The sequence below is a fragment of the Lathyrus oleraceus genome, chromosome 3, assembly GCF_024323335.1.
Source record: "Lathyrus oleraceus cultivar Zhongwan6 chromosome 3, CAAS_Psat_ZW6_1.0, whole genome shotgun sequence".
Taxonomy (NCBI): Eukaryota; Viridiplantae; Streptophyta; class Magnoliopsida; order Fabales; family Fabaceae; genus Lathyrus; species Lathyrus oleraceus.
In genome coordinates, this window is record NC_066581.1 from 286,428,977 (window position 1) to 286,442,560 (window position 13,584).

General features: G+C 35.9%; 2 protein-coding genes across 3 annotated transcripts; both read left to right on the forward strand.

Moving 5' to 3' along the window:
- Positions 1 to 6,101: 6,101 nt before the first annotated feature.
- Positions 6,102 to 9,141, forward strand: LOC127130887 (acyl-CoA hydrolase 2). Its single transcript, XM_051059845.1, has 14 exons — positions 6,102 to 6,117; positions 6,284 to 6,330; positions 6,430 to 6,555; positions 6,657 to 6,734; positions 6,814 to 6,901; positions 7,020 to 7,132; positions 7,253 to 7,315; positions 7,402 to 7,457; positions 7,569 to 7,673; positions 7,786 to 7,842; positions 8,341 to 8,442; positions 8,540 to 8,588; positions 8,675 to 8,743; positions 8,852 to 9,141. The coding sequence occupies exons 1-14, from the start codon at positions 6,102 to 6,104 to the stop codon at positions 8,927 to 8,929; spliced, it is 1,047 nt and encodes a 348-aa protein (XP_050915802.1). The 3' UTR covers positions 8,930 to 9,141.
- Positions 9,142 to 9,905: 764 nt separating this feature from the next.
- On the forward strand, positions 9,906 to 13,228 carry LOC127127089 (acyl-CoA hydrolase 2). Of its 2 annotated transcripts, none has more exons than XM_051056205.1 (17): positions 9,906 to 10,056; positions 10,278 to 10,370; positions 10,468 to 10,535; positions 10,610 to 10,700; positions 10,772 to 10,818; positions 10,911 to 11,036; positions 11,221 to 11,298; positions 11,369 to 11,456; positions 11,602 to 11,714; positions 11,844 to 11,906; positions 11,992 to 12,047; positions 12,129 to 12,233; positions 12,315 to 12,371; positions 12,446 to 12,547; positions 12,649 to 12,697; positions 12,798 to 12,866; positions 12,961 to 13,228. In XM_051056205.1, exons 1-17 carry the CDS (start codon positions 10,041 to 10,043, stop codon positions 13,036 to 13,038), a joined length of 1,299 nt encoding a protein of 432 aa, XP_050912162.1. In that variant the 5' UTR covers positions 9,906 to 10,040; the 3' UTR covers positions 13,039 to 13,228. The 2 variants fall into 2 exon arrangements, with proteins under 2 accessions (XP_050912162.1, XP_050912163.1); XM_051056206.1 differs by having other exon boundaries at positions 10,610 to 10,691.
- Positions 13,229 to 13,584: the final 356 nt, after the last annotated feature.

Sequence of the window (13,584 nt, forward strand, 5' to 3'; positions counted from 1 at the left end):
CTGTGTTTGTTTGTGTGCGTGTTAGCCGAGCTACGAATGCTCTGATTCTCCTTCGTCCAAAGGAGATACGTATGCATAGGATGCGACATCCTAGCGAGCATGTGTCTTCCCCGGTCCGAACTACTTAGACTCTGATGTCTATGCCTGATAGACTAAGTAGGCCCAGGATACGATGTCCTGCCGAGTCAGTCTTGTTTGTTTTCTTGTGTCTCTTTCAGCCAGTGTGTGTGTGTGAGCAGTGTTTAGCAACCATTGTCCTTTCTATTGTGCGTGGATCCCGTCGAGTACGACGGATGCGTAGGGGTGCTAATACCTTCCCTTCGCATAACCGACTCCCGATCCCATTCTCTTTGGTCGCGAGACCATGCTTTTCCCAGGTTTACTCTGAGCGTTTCCTTTCCTTCTTTTGGGATAAATAACGCACGGTGGCGGCTCTGTTGTTCTTGTTTCCCGCCGGTTTTTCGCGTAATGCGACACCAAGGCAACCAAAGAGGTGGTGTTGCAGGTAGAGGAAGAGGTGGTGGTCAAAAGCCAGACAAGAGTCACATTCAGTGTTACAATTGTCAAAGGTATGGTCACTATTCTAGTGATTGTCCAGAAAAGCAGAAGAATCAAGAAACTTATGCAAAGCTGGCGAAACACGAAGAAGAAGAGACGTTGCTGATGGTTACAACAAGAGAAGAAGAGAGATTCAAGGACCAGTGGTACTTGGATTCAGGATGCTCATCACACATGTCTGGAAGAAAATATTGGTTTGTCAACATAAAACCCTCAATGAAGAACATGGTGAAATTTGCAAATGACAATACTCTAGCAGCTGAAGGTGTTGGTGATGTTCTGATTATGAGGAAAGATGGGAAGATGTCAGTAACTTTAAATGTGTTGTACATACCAGGCATGAAGAGTAATTTGCTCAGCATATGGCAGTTAGTCGAAAAGAACTACAAGGTGTCGATCAAAGACAAGATGATGAGAGTTCTCAACTCAAATGGAAGGTTGATTTTGAAGGCTCCAATGTCTCAGAATAGAACCTTCAAGATTGAGCTTAATGTGATGGAGCATAAGTGCCTTGCAACAACAACCAGTAGAGATGAATGGATATGGCATTATATACTTGACCATCTCAATTTTAAAGACATAAGAGATTTGAAGAGAAGAAATATGGTTTCAAGATTACCAGACATTGACATTCCAAACGAAGTGTGTGAAGAATGTGTGCAGACAAAGTAGCATAAGAACAATTTCAGTAAGGATGCAGGAAGCAGGTCGAAGGCAATTCTTGAAGTCATATACTCTGATGTATGTGGTCCTCTCCAGGTGAACTCGATTGGAGGTAACAAATACTTTGTTACATTCATAGATGATTTCAGTCGAAAACTGTGGTCTTACTTGATCAAGAAGAAAAGTGAAGTGATCGAGGTATTTTCCAAGTTTAAATCTATGGTCGAAAGACAGAGCGGTCGAAAGATCAAGATTTTAAGGACTGATGGTGGTGGAGAATATGTGTCGAAATATTTTGATTCATTATGTGTGAAAGAAGGGATTATGCATGAGGTGGTGCCACCCTACACTCCATAACAGAATGGAGTCGCAGAAAGGAAGAATAAAACCATTATGAATATGATTAGAAGTATGTTGAAAGGCAAGCATCTATCCAAAGAATTATGGGGAGAAGCTGTGTCGAATGCGACATATATCCTGAACAGATGTCTGATGAAGAAGCTAGAAGGAATCACGCCAAAAGAATGTTGGTCTGGTGTCAAGCCTAGCTTGAGTCATCTGAGGGTGTTTGGATCCATAGCACATAGACATGTGCCAGATCAGTTGAGAAGAAAACTTGATGACAAGTCAAGTCAGATGATCCTGATAGGATATCATTCGACTAGAGGATACAAGTTGTTCGACCCAGTGAATAAGCAAGTAGTGATCAACAGGGACGTGATCATAGATGAGGTTAGAGAATGGGATTGGACAAAGAATGTCAAGAAAGATTCAGTGAGAATCTTTTGTGACGAACCACCTAGTGAAGTCAAAAGAGAAGTTCGACAGGAAGAAGTCAGAGGTGAAGCAGGCCCAAGCAGACCTCAGAGAACAAGACACATTCCTGCAAGGTTGGAAGAATGTGTGATTACATCAGATGATGTGGTCAATGAAGAAGGTGAGCTGGTACATTATGCTTTCTATGCAGATGTCGAACCTGTCAATGCAACTGAGGCATTGAAAGATTTGAAATGGATGAAAGCAATGGACGAAGAACTGAAGTCAATCGAAGTCAACAATACTTGGTCACTAGTCGAATTGCCCCAAGACAAGAAGGAAATCAATGTGAAGTGGGTATGCAAGGTAAAGTTGAATCCAAGAGGATAAGTAACTCGACACAAGGTGAGACTTGTGGAAAAAGGATTTCTTCAGAAAGAAGGAATCGACTTTAATGAAGTTTTTGCACCTGTTGCTAGGATCGAAATAATCAAGTTGGTTGTTGGTCTAGCAAACATGAACAACTGGAAGATGTGTCAGATGGATGTGAAATGTGCATTCCTTAATGGACCCTCAGAAGAAGAAGTTTATGTTGCACAACCAGCTGGATTTGTGAAACATGGCGAAGAAAGAAAAGTGTACACGTTGCATAAAGCCCTGTATGGACTTAAATAAGCTCCAAGAGCTTGGAATAAGAAGATAGATGGCTTTCTAAGGGAGAAGAAATTTGTAAAGTGAAAATATGAACATGGAGTATATGTAAGAAGAAGAAAGAGTGAGTTGCTTATACTATGCCTCTATGTCGACGACCTGTTGATAACAGATAGCTGCAAGAAGGAGATCGAAGACTTCAAAGGTGATCTCAACAAGGAATTCGAAATGTCAGATCTGGGTGACATTTCATATTTTCTTGGCATCGAATTCTACAAGAGTGGTAGAGGTTTGATGATGTATCAAAGAAGGTATGCAGGCGAAATTCTCAAGAGATTTGAGATGCAAGATTGCAACCCAACTTCGACTCCAACTGAGCCCAAATTACAACTGTCAAAATATGTAGATGAAGATGATGTCGACCCAACCCAATATAGAAGACTTATTGGGTCACTTCGACACCTTTGTCACACAAGGCCTGACTTAGCATATAGTGTAGGTATGGTGAGTAGGTTCATGCAGAAGCTAAAGGCATCAGATCTAGCAGCGGCGAAGAGGATACTAAGGTATATGAAAGGAACTCTCGACTATGGCATTTTGTTTCCTGCAGCTGATGAAGGAAAATAATGCAAATTAGTGGGATACACCGACTCAAGTTGGTGTAGTGATGTTGAGGATCAAAAATCCACAGCTGGTTATGTGTTTATGCTAGGTGGTGCACCAGTTGCTTGGAGTTTGAGAAAAGAGCCAGTAGTGGCATTATCATCAAGTGAAGCAGAATACATAGATGCTTCTCTTTGTGCATGTCAAGCAACATGGATGGTGAATTTGGTCGAAGAGATAACAACGAAGAGTCATGGAGCAATTACCATGAAGATTGACAACATGTCAGCTATCAATCTGGCGAAGAATCCAATAGCACATGGTCGAAGTAAGCACATCGAGATGAGGTTCCATTATCTTCGAGAGCATGTAACAGATAGGAAAATGAACGTGGAACACTGCATAATTAAGAATCAGATTGCAGACATCATGACGAAGGGAGTGCAGATCGAAGTGTTCAGAAAACTAAGAGCTATGATGAATGTAGATAGCTTAGAAACGATGAATTAGGTGGCGTGTTGAATTGTAATTCCTTGTGCCGAAGCAAGTTGCTCGACAGAACAAGGAAGTGTCGAACCACCTAGTGTGTTGAGTAATGTTGGCTATTTTGGGCTTTTATGGTTTTGGACTTTGACTTGAGGTCTAAGTTAACCTAAATCTACAAATAGAGGGAATAACTCTTATTTTTGTAATAGAGGTGAATAAAGTATTCATAACACATTATATTCATAGTATTTTGCAGGTTCAAAGTGAATAACAAGTTTTCCACAGTTTGTGGACAGAGAGAAACTCTGCAAAATTTAATTCTTCTTCTCCTTCATCGTTTTATACACTCTTTCTTTCTCCATTGTTCTTTATTTTCATTGCTATTGTATGGGCGATAACAATCTTGTTCATCAAGATTGATTGAAATTCTCCATAGGTTTTGGGGGATTTCCAACACAAAGTCCTGCAACGAATTTCTTACATCTTCAACTTCATTTTGGTTCAGATCTTGATAACGAGAGATTTGTAATTGATTAAAGGAGGCACGTCCTTTAACTAATCGCTCTTGGAGATCTTGTTGATATTTTCAGGTTGTTAGCAAGATTGAGGTGATTGTCAATGGTGGTGAAAAATTCCATTGAAAAAAGTAGGTTCTTCTCTCCAAAAATGACTTAGTAGTGACTCTGTATAAGACTACGGATAAAGCGGAGTTCTTCTCAGATCTTTTGACAATTCATCGGTCAAGGAATCAATACGATTAAGGGGTTGATTGCTACATACAAAGACTTGGTGCAGATTGGTGATATTGAAAGATTCAAGAAACACAATTTGAGTAAAGATTACGCAGAAGAGTTTGGATGTGTGATGTATACAAGTCAATGTCCAAATATGAGATTTTATTTTCTCAGCTGTATTGTGGATTTATGATCGTATGAACTCTTGCGAATATTTGTCAAATAATTAGGAACTACACATATTCTAATGAGAAACCTTTGAAGAGTGTACATAGGAAAAACGATGATGAATATGAATCTTGGTGTCATCTCTCTCTCTCTCTCTCTCTCTCTCTCTCTCTCTCTCTCTCATATTCATTTAATTTCATGGTATTTGCATGCTTAGGTTTTTCAATCCCATCATATTATATCGTTTATTCATTGATAGCGATTTATTACATAAGCATTAAATTGACATTAGAATTTCATTCATTGAATCATTATGTAAACACTTCTTGTGAATTACACAATTGAATCAATCCACACATAATATTTCATCATACTCATTTTTAATAGTTGTGAAACGATCTCTGTTAACTTGATCAAAATTCAAACAATATAATTTTCATATTTTCGCATCAAACCTTTCATTCACAATTATTTTTTAAAATACTTTGATTTTGAAAACGGCGGTTGAATTTTAATTAAGTCTATTCACCCCCTTTAGATCGTTTTTCTATTTTCATATTCACACCAAAAAATATCTTCATCTAAAGCATATTACAAACCTATTGGTTTTGCCATTTGTGAGTTAATTTGACTTCTCTACATATTGAGAGATTTTCACAACACATGTTGCCTTTATTGTGAAAATCAAAGTGCTATACATATAGTTTGAATCATGTTTTTTATAATATGATCAAGTCTCTCGAGATTGATTGTCACCTAGTAAAAGAGAAGATTAAACAAGGTGTTTTAAAGTTACTGCCAATAACTTCACAAAAACAATTGACTGATTTTCTCACAAAATTTGGCCACAAGCAAGGTTCAAAACTTCATTTTCAAGCTTAAGCTTGAGGGAGGACGTGAGATATTATAGTTCATTTAGTCTAAAATGCCTTTAACGTTGATTAGTTTAGACTGCTGTAGCAACTTTGCAGTTATTAAAACTTTTCAAAAGTTTGTTAGACCAGTTTTCATTTTAGAAAAGTAGTTGGTTATAGGTGGTTGATTTTGTTAGAGTCAGTTACATCAGATATCAGATAGTAGCTTCTTTTGTAAGTTATATATTTCTATCTCACATACCATTTAAGAAAAAACACAACGATAAATTTATATGGTTCAATTCTCATCTTTCTCTTCTTCTCCCATGAGCTTCTAGCTTCTTCCATAGAGTAAGAAAAAAACACCCTTAAAAAAAATTGAGTACATTTAAGTTGTTAAAGAAAAAATATACCCTTTTCAATTTCCTCTATGCTTTTTTATTTTGGAAACAGTTACAAACATAATGTTTTTTAAATAAATCAATTAAATACAATAATTGTAATTAAATTCTATTTATATTTGATATTTGAAATCATTAAACTTTTTTTTGTTGTTGTTCCTATATGACCCAGTATATTAATATCTAAAAAAATCACTAAAATCCTTAAATTCCATTCTCTCATTGTAATGACGAGGGAAGAAGGTGAGAGCCTGACCAAAAATATTTTCTTCATAGTTAGTTTTTCTCTATGGAGATTTCACTTTGTGTTAGGATTAGTATAAGTAGGTTTTGTTATTTGTAGTTTGACACATCATTATGTTACCTTAACTATAATAACAGAAGACTAATCTGAGCTTGCAACTTGCAGGTTTATCTAATGCAGTTCACCATGCAGATGTCGTAGCTTTGACTAAGGTTCTCCATTTTTGGTTTATTGCCCGACTGTCTTCAAATATCAACATGATATAAGTTTTTTTTCCATCATGTAGCAACTTTTTTTTGTTTGCTATGCAGCTATCCTGCCTAGTTCTGCCGCATGAGCACTCGGCACTGTTGCGGCCAGAGTCTATCCGGAGTGCAGAAAAATCGCTTGAGACATGCTCACCTGTGGAGCATATATTGCATTTGGAACCAATAGAGGTGCTCAATAAGACACTTGATATGTCATAGTTGATTGATATATTTTTTTTAATGCAAAAGAATTGAGCCTTTTAAATCTTTCCACTCTTTCTCTTTGGAAGGTAGATAATTTTCAAGGAATAACCCCTCCAGATGCTCCAAAGTCCGATAATGTGTTTGGGGGACAGTTAGTTGGACAGGTATCATAAAATTACTGTCTTCTTCATATAGTACTTTCTATGGGTAGAGACTTCTTATGAGGTAATGTGTGATCTCCAGGCACTGGCTGCAGCATCAAAGTCTGTTGATTGTCTAAATGTTGTTCGTAGCTTGCACGCGTATTTTCTTCTTCCGGGGGATTTTAACAGTAAGCTTGTTTAATCACTTAACTTTACTGATAATGCTCTGATGTTCGGCTAACTCATTTGTTTGCTTACAGTAGTGAAAAGGTTATACATTGCATGCATTGCTCTTTCATGTTTCAGTACCAATTCAATATAAAGTTAAGCGTTTTCGTGATGGAAAGAGCTTTTCTATGAGGAAAGTGGATGCCATTCAAAAGGGAAATGTCATATTCACTTTGCTGGCTTCATTTCAGGTATTCCTCATTCTTAGTTATAGGTACTTGTTCTTTCAGCATATATGTTCTAACACTTGTTGATGATTTTTTCTTCATATTCGAGGCACACTTATTTTTGTTATTAACTTAATTCTACAGAAAGAGGAACTAGGGTTTCAACATCAGGAAGTGTCTATGCCATCTGTCCCTACCCCAGATGAGGCAAGCAACAAAATTTTTATTCAATAAAAAAGAAGGCCAAATGCTGCTAGGAATTTTGGACTAATAGATTTTGCTTTTTGTTATAGCTTGTATCAATGGAAGAGTTACTAGAGCAACTTCTTACCGATCCGCGTCATCCAATGTAAGATTTATGGCTTCTATATTTGTTTTTTTTACTCAAATCAATTCCAGATATGGTTATGTGTCTATATGATGATTTTCTATGGCATATTTACAAACTTTGTTGTTTCAGAACTTTCCGGAACGAAGTTGCTACAGCTCAATGCATTCACTGGCCCGTAGAGATCAGGTTCTGTGAACCTACACTTGAAACAAATCAGACCAAGTCTCCTCCTAGGTTAACAATCCTTTGATATCCTTCCTCTGTAAATCATTTTCTCATAGCCTCAATATCTGGGATTCTTAATGGTACTACACATTGTCTGAACTTGTTTAAAATTTGAATGCAGTTTGAGATACTGGTTTAGGGCAAAGGGAAAGTTGTCAGATGATCAGGCCTTGCATAGGTACTACATATCTTTTATTTATTGTTAGATATTCCGATTTCAAACAGTTTAGTGAAATTGGCAAATGCATGAACTGGGAGGGCTTTTACTGATGTGCTAAACCAGGAGCCTTGTGCTTGAAAGTGTTGAGTTTATGGAAAACTTGTGTTCTAAGAAAGAACTTGATTGAAGAATTTGTGAAAATAGAGGCTCCGGGAAATTCGATTTTATTGTAGTATTGGACATAAAGGTTAAGTTGCTGGTTATCAGGTGAGGGCACATGATTGGTTTTATAACTAGCAAGTTCCCTTAACAAGAACCCTTGAGCTTATGGCTTACCAATGAACTGGCCCATTTTACTTTGCTGAAATTCAACTTTTACATTAAAAATGGGGCATGAGAGGGTCATTATCATACTAAGTTATAACCACTTAGACAAGTGACTCTATTACACGTCGAAACCAACTAGCCAAAAAGTTCGAACAATCAGCTTATCAATGGTGTTATATTGTATTGCAGGTGTGTGGCTGCATATACTTCTGATATAATATTTCTTCAAGTAAGTATGAATCCTCACCGTCGGAGGGGCTTAAAGATGAGCGTCTTGAGTTTGGACCACTCGTAAGTCCTTTTTGTTTTACAGACCTGCCTAGCAAGTTTTCGAGCTTTCTAACTTATTATTAGTATTTGACGTTTTCAATTTTTATTTTTATTTCAGCATGTGGTTTCACAGACCTATAAGAGCTGATGACTGGGTGCTATATGTGGTGAGTGTCTTCATTATTTTGAGAAACTAAATCTGCAACATCAAAATTGTGTGTGGTATGTGTCCTGAAACGAATTTGTTCTACAGATCTTTAGTCCTACTGCCTTTAATGCACGCGGCTTTGTTACAGGCCAAATGTTCAATCAGAAGGGAGAGGTTGAGGATTATATCACTTCATCTATTACCTCTATCTTTCTTTTCATGTGTTTGTGTGTTCTTTTCCTTGGTTCAGCTTGTCTAAGTTTCTCCATTTTTGAATTGCAGCTACTTGTTTCATTGGTTCAAGAAGGCCTGACGAGGAAGCATGTTCCCAATAGATCAGCCACCATCTCTAAGTTATGAACTTTTACAAAGCCAAATAATTAACAAACTCTTAAGTTTTTTACACCTGAAAATCCACATGATGTGTGGTTTGTTTTTTAGTTCTCTGTACGAATAGAAGGACTGATGATTATTAATAACCCAATAATTTAGTGTTTTATTAAAATTATAATCCAATCATTCAAAAAAATTCTATGTAAAACAAAGAAAATAAACCGTGATAAAGTTTAGTATCTATAATTATATTGATTAATAATACCATAAACAAAATCAGCACACAAACCATATATGTGAAAGGATAAAAACGTGGCTAGGGAAACACAGAAATAGAAAAGTAGATAATGGAAAAATAAAGGAAAAGATGAAATAAGAGCAAATAAAAATGTATAAATTGGAGCGCTTTCAAATCTAATGTCAAAACCCATCTGTTTCTAAAAGTTTGTACTATGCCATGCATTAAGAGCACTCCCAATTTCCAAACTCTACTAAAAGTTTCTTTGGACGGTGATTTGGTGCTTTGGAGGTAAGGTTTATGTTGGAATTAAAGAAGAAAAAAAAAAGTAAAGTTTTAATGTAAAAAAAAATGGATGCCATTATTACAGTTTTAATAAGTTCTATAAGTAAAAGTTAAATTCTAATTTTATTTCATTATCAGTTTTGACTCGCATCCAACCAAATATACCATTTACTCTTTCAATATTTCCAATTTTATGTTCCAGAAGAGCATCGATATTGGAGTTTTGTCTCTCAAATAAATCACTTTTCCATAGCGGTGACGAACACCAAATATATTTGCAATATAATGAAATGTAGAAAAATATTCACACAACACCTCTGTTTATAACACAAAAAATTGCACTGAGGCGCTAGACTAATTCACGTTTCCTCTACAAAATAACATATGGACGCAAATTGGATTGAGAGCACAATATACCGTAGTCAATCTAAATTTTTTTGAAATCAGGATTATTTTTGAAATCAGGGTTATTTTAATTTTTTTTTTAAAATTAGGGATATTCGAATAAAAAATTATTTTATATACATAACCAGAGGATAATAATTTGAAATCTTTAAATCTTACCAAAGGCGTTAATATCTAAAAAAAAATCCTTGAAGCCATTCTCTCAGTGTAATGGCAACTGAAGAAGGTGAGGCTCACTGAAAATATTTTGTTTATACTTTGATCTCTATTTAAATTTTTTTTTTTTTATAATTTCAAATTTTAATATCACATTTTTTTATCATCTAAGATATGGTATGAATATTAAATTTGTCTATGTAATATAGTCTGTGTCATTAAAATTAAAATTATATTTAAATCTTAATTTTTTGTATGCATTTTTGTTCACTCTTTTTGATTTTGTTGCAGTGTTGGAGTTCCTCGGTCGTGTTCCTCTTCTTCAGAGGCTTCCTCCGTCGTCTTTACAGAATTTATCTCAACTTGTTATTGTCAAAAACTATGGTAATTAATCACTAATGAGATCTTGTTTTTTTGATAATTATACTTTGTTTTGCATACATTAATGTTTTCTGTTATTGAATGGTTGGTTGTTGTGTAGAGGCAGGAGAGTATGTTGTTCGCGAGGGAGAGCCCGGAGAGGGTCTTTACTTCATTTCGGAAGGAGATGTATGCTCAGTTCTTGAATTATTCTATAAATTTTTACCTTTTTGTGTGTAAGGTTTCTGTTTCTTGGTTTGCAGGCTGAGGTTATTAGGCCTGGTATCGCCGATGATGAAAAGGATCTAGATTTTCATCTTAAAAAATATGACTATTTTGGATCTGGTATTGCTGGTAGGTAATGAACTTCACTCTTGTGCAGCAAAGTTCAAAACTGCTCTTTAATGTGAACTTGCAACTTGCAGGTTTATCCAATGCAGTTCACCATGCTGATGTTGTAGCTTTGACTAAGGTTCTCCATTTTTGGTTTGTTTCTTCAAATATCAACATGATATAAATGTTTTTTTCCATCATGTAGCAACTTTTTTTTTGTTTGCTATGCAGCTATCCTGTGTAGTGCTTCCCCGTGAGCACTCGGCAGTTTTGCAGGCAACGCCTATCGGTAGTGCAGAAAAATCTATGGAGACATGCTCACTTGTAGAGCATATATTGCATTTGGAACCAATAGAGGTGCTCAATAATACACATGATATGTCATAATTGATTTATGTTACTAGAGAATGAAAGTATTGTTGTGGTTTATCTTTTATAATATTTTCTTCGTTTCTTGTTATAAGCAAATTTTAGCTTTTTAGATTCATTGAATAACTGAGGTATCTGGTTTTTTAATATTTCAACTCGTTCTCTTTTGAAGGTAGATATTTTTCAAGGAATAACCCCTTCATATGCTCCAAAGTACGGGAGCGTGTTTGGAGGACAGTTAGTTGGACAGGTGCGCGATAAAATTATTTTGTCTTCTTCGTATAGTAGTAGACTTCTTATGAGGTAATGTGTATCTCCAGGCATTGGCTGCAGCATCGAAGTCTGTTGATCGTCTAAAAGTTGCTCATAGCTTGCATTCATATTTTCTTCTTGCGGGGGATTTTAACCGTAAGCATGTTTAAGATGACAGATGATGTTTAAGTAAATCAAGTACTATTTTCTTCAATAAAATGTGTGTTATGAGTTCGGCTAATTCGTTTGTTTGCTTATAATAGTGAAAATGTTATACATTGTGTGTTCTTTCGTGTTTCAGTACCAATTCAATATAAAGTTAAGCGTCTGCGCGATGGGAGAACCTTTGCTACGAGGAAAGTTGATGCCATTCAAAAGGAAAAAGTCATATTCACTTTGCTGGCTTCATTTCAGGTATTCCTCATTCTTCGTTGTAGTTGCAGTTGCAGTTTCCATTTTTCATGATTTAAAAGTATTACTAGTTGATGATTTCTAGTTTATATTCGAGGTACATTTATTTTTGTTCGTACCTTAATTCTACAGAAAGAGGAATTAGGATTTAAACACCAGGAAGTTTCTATGCCATCTGTCCCTACTCCAGATGAGGCAAGTAACACAGTTTTTATTCAATGAAAAAAGGCCTAATGCTGTTTTTGAAATTTGGACTAATAGATTTTGCTTTCTGTTATAGCTTTTATCAATGGAAGAGTTAAGAGAGCAACGTCTTACTGATCCTCGTCTTCCAATGTAAGATTTATTATCATGATGCAATAGTTTTCTATATTTGTTTATTTTTCTATGCCGCATTTACAAATTTGGTTGCTTCAGGACTTTCCGGAACAAAATTGCTTCAGCTGAATTCGCTCCCTGGCCGATAGAGATACGGTTCTGTGAACCTAGACCTGCGACAAATCAGACCAAGACTCCTCCTAGGTTAACTGAGTGCTCTCGCCCAATATTTGCTTACATTCTTCTGTAAATCATTATCTAAACTTATTTAAAATTTGAATGCAGTTTGCGATTCTGGTTTAGATCAAAGGGAAAGTTGTCTGATGATCAGGCCTTGCATAGGTACTACATATCTTTGAAAGTGTTAAGTTGAGTTTATGATAAAATTCGTGCATCGTGTATGGTTTGCATTGCAGGTGTGTGGCTGCATTTGCTTCTGATCTAATATTTCTTCACGTAAGTATGAATCCCCACCGTGGGAGGGGTATACAGATGCGCGCCTTGAGTTTGGACCACACGTAAGTATCACGGTCCTTTTGGTTTTACAAACCTGCCTAGGAAATTTTCAAGCTTTGTAGCTTATTAGTATTTGATGTTTCAATTTTTATTTCTATTTCAGCATGTGGTTTCACAGACCTATAAAAGCTGATGACTGGGTGCTATTTGTGGTGAGTGTCTTCATTATTTTGAGAAACTAAACCTGCAACAACAAAATTGTGTGTGGTGTGTTGTAAAGTTGTTAACCACCGGACCAAATTTGTTCTACAGATCTTTAGTCCTACCTCCTTTAATGCGCGCGGCTTCGTTACAGGCCAAATGTTCAATCAGAAGGGAGAGGTAAAGGTTCACATCATTTCATCTATTATCAGCATAAGACCTCTTTCTTTTCCTTGGTTCAGCTTGTCTAAGTTTTTCCATTGTTGAATTGCAGCTACTTGTTTCATTGGTTCAAGAAGGCCTAACGATGAAGTATATTCCGAAAAGATCAGCTACTAACTCTAAGTTGTGAACTTCTGCCAAAAAAATAAGTAAAAATTGAAGTTTTGAAGGTGAAAACTCCCATGACAAGTGGTTTTCTTTAGTTCTGTTTTGATGCAGGTCTTGTATGAAAATTGATTACATGTAACTAGACTATGTATGGATGCAGTCAGTGAGTAGTAATAAAAACAAAGAATAGACCGTGAGATTATTTCTTGTCATTTAGTGTAATGATTATAGCTTTAACTTTTCAGATTATAAAGTGAGTTTTTATCTTAGTGATCTAGTTCATCCAATTAAATGAGTTTGGATCTAATCTAAAACAGGTTGAAACACTGAAATTGTTCAAACACATTCACACATATGAGAATCTAAATAATGAGACTTTAATACAACTTCAATTCACTTCGTATATTTTCTCTGATCTCTATTTTTTATTATAATCATCTTGAATTTTGAATTGACTTGTACGTTAGAGTGTTAATCTTGCAAATCCACCATGTGTCACCATATCGGAGATAAGCACTATCGATTCAGGATTCCGCACCACCTAATTCGACTATTTCCAATACAAAAC

Bases quoted from the DNA above. Each gene is read 5' to 3' on its own strand.
- LOC127130887 (XM_051059845.1), top strand. The intron at 6,331-6,429 runs GTTCTCCATTTT...TTTGCTATGCAG, and splicing joins ATGTCGTAGCTTTGACTAAG to CTATCCTGCCTAGTTCTGCC. The intron at 8,443-8,539 runs GTAAGTCCTTTT...TTTTTATTTCAG, and splicing joins GTCTTGAGTTTGGACCACTC to CATGTGGTTTCACAGACCTA.
- LOC127127089 (XM_051056205.1), top strand. The intron at 11,715-11,843 runs GTATTCCTCATT...TTAATTCTACAG, and splicing joins CTTTGCTGGCTTCATTTCAG to AAAGAGGAATTAGGATTTAA. The intron at 12,234-12,314 runs GTTAACTGAGTG...ATTTGAATGCAG, and splicing joins CAGACCAAGACTCCTCCTAG to TTTGCGATTCTGGTTTAGAT.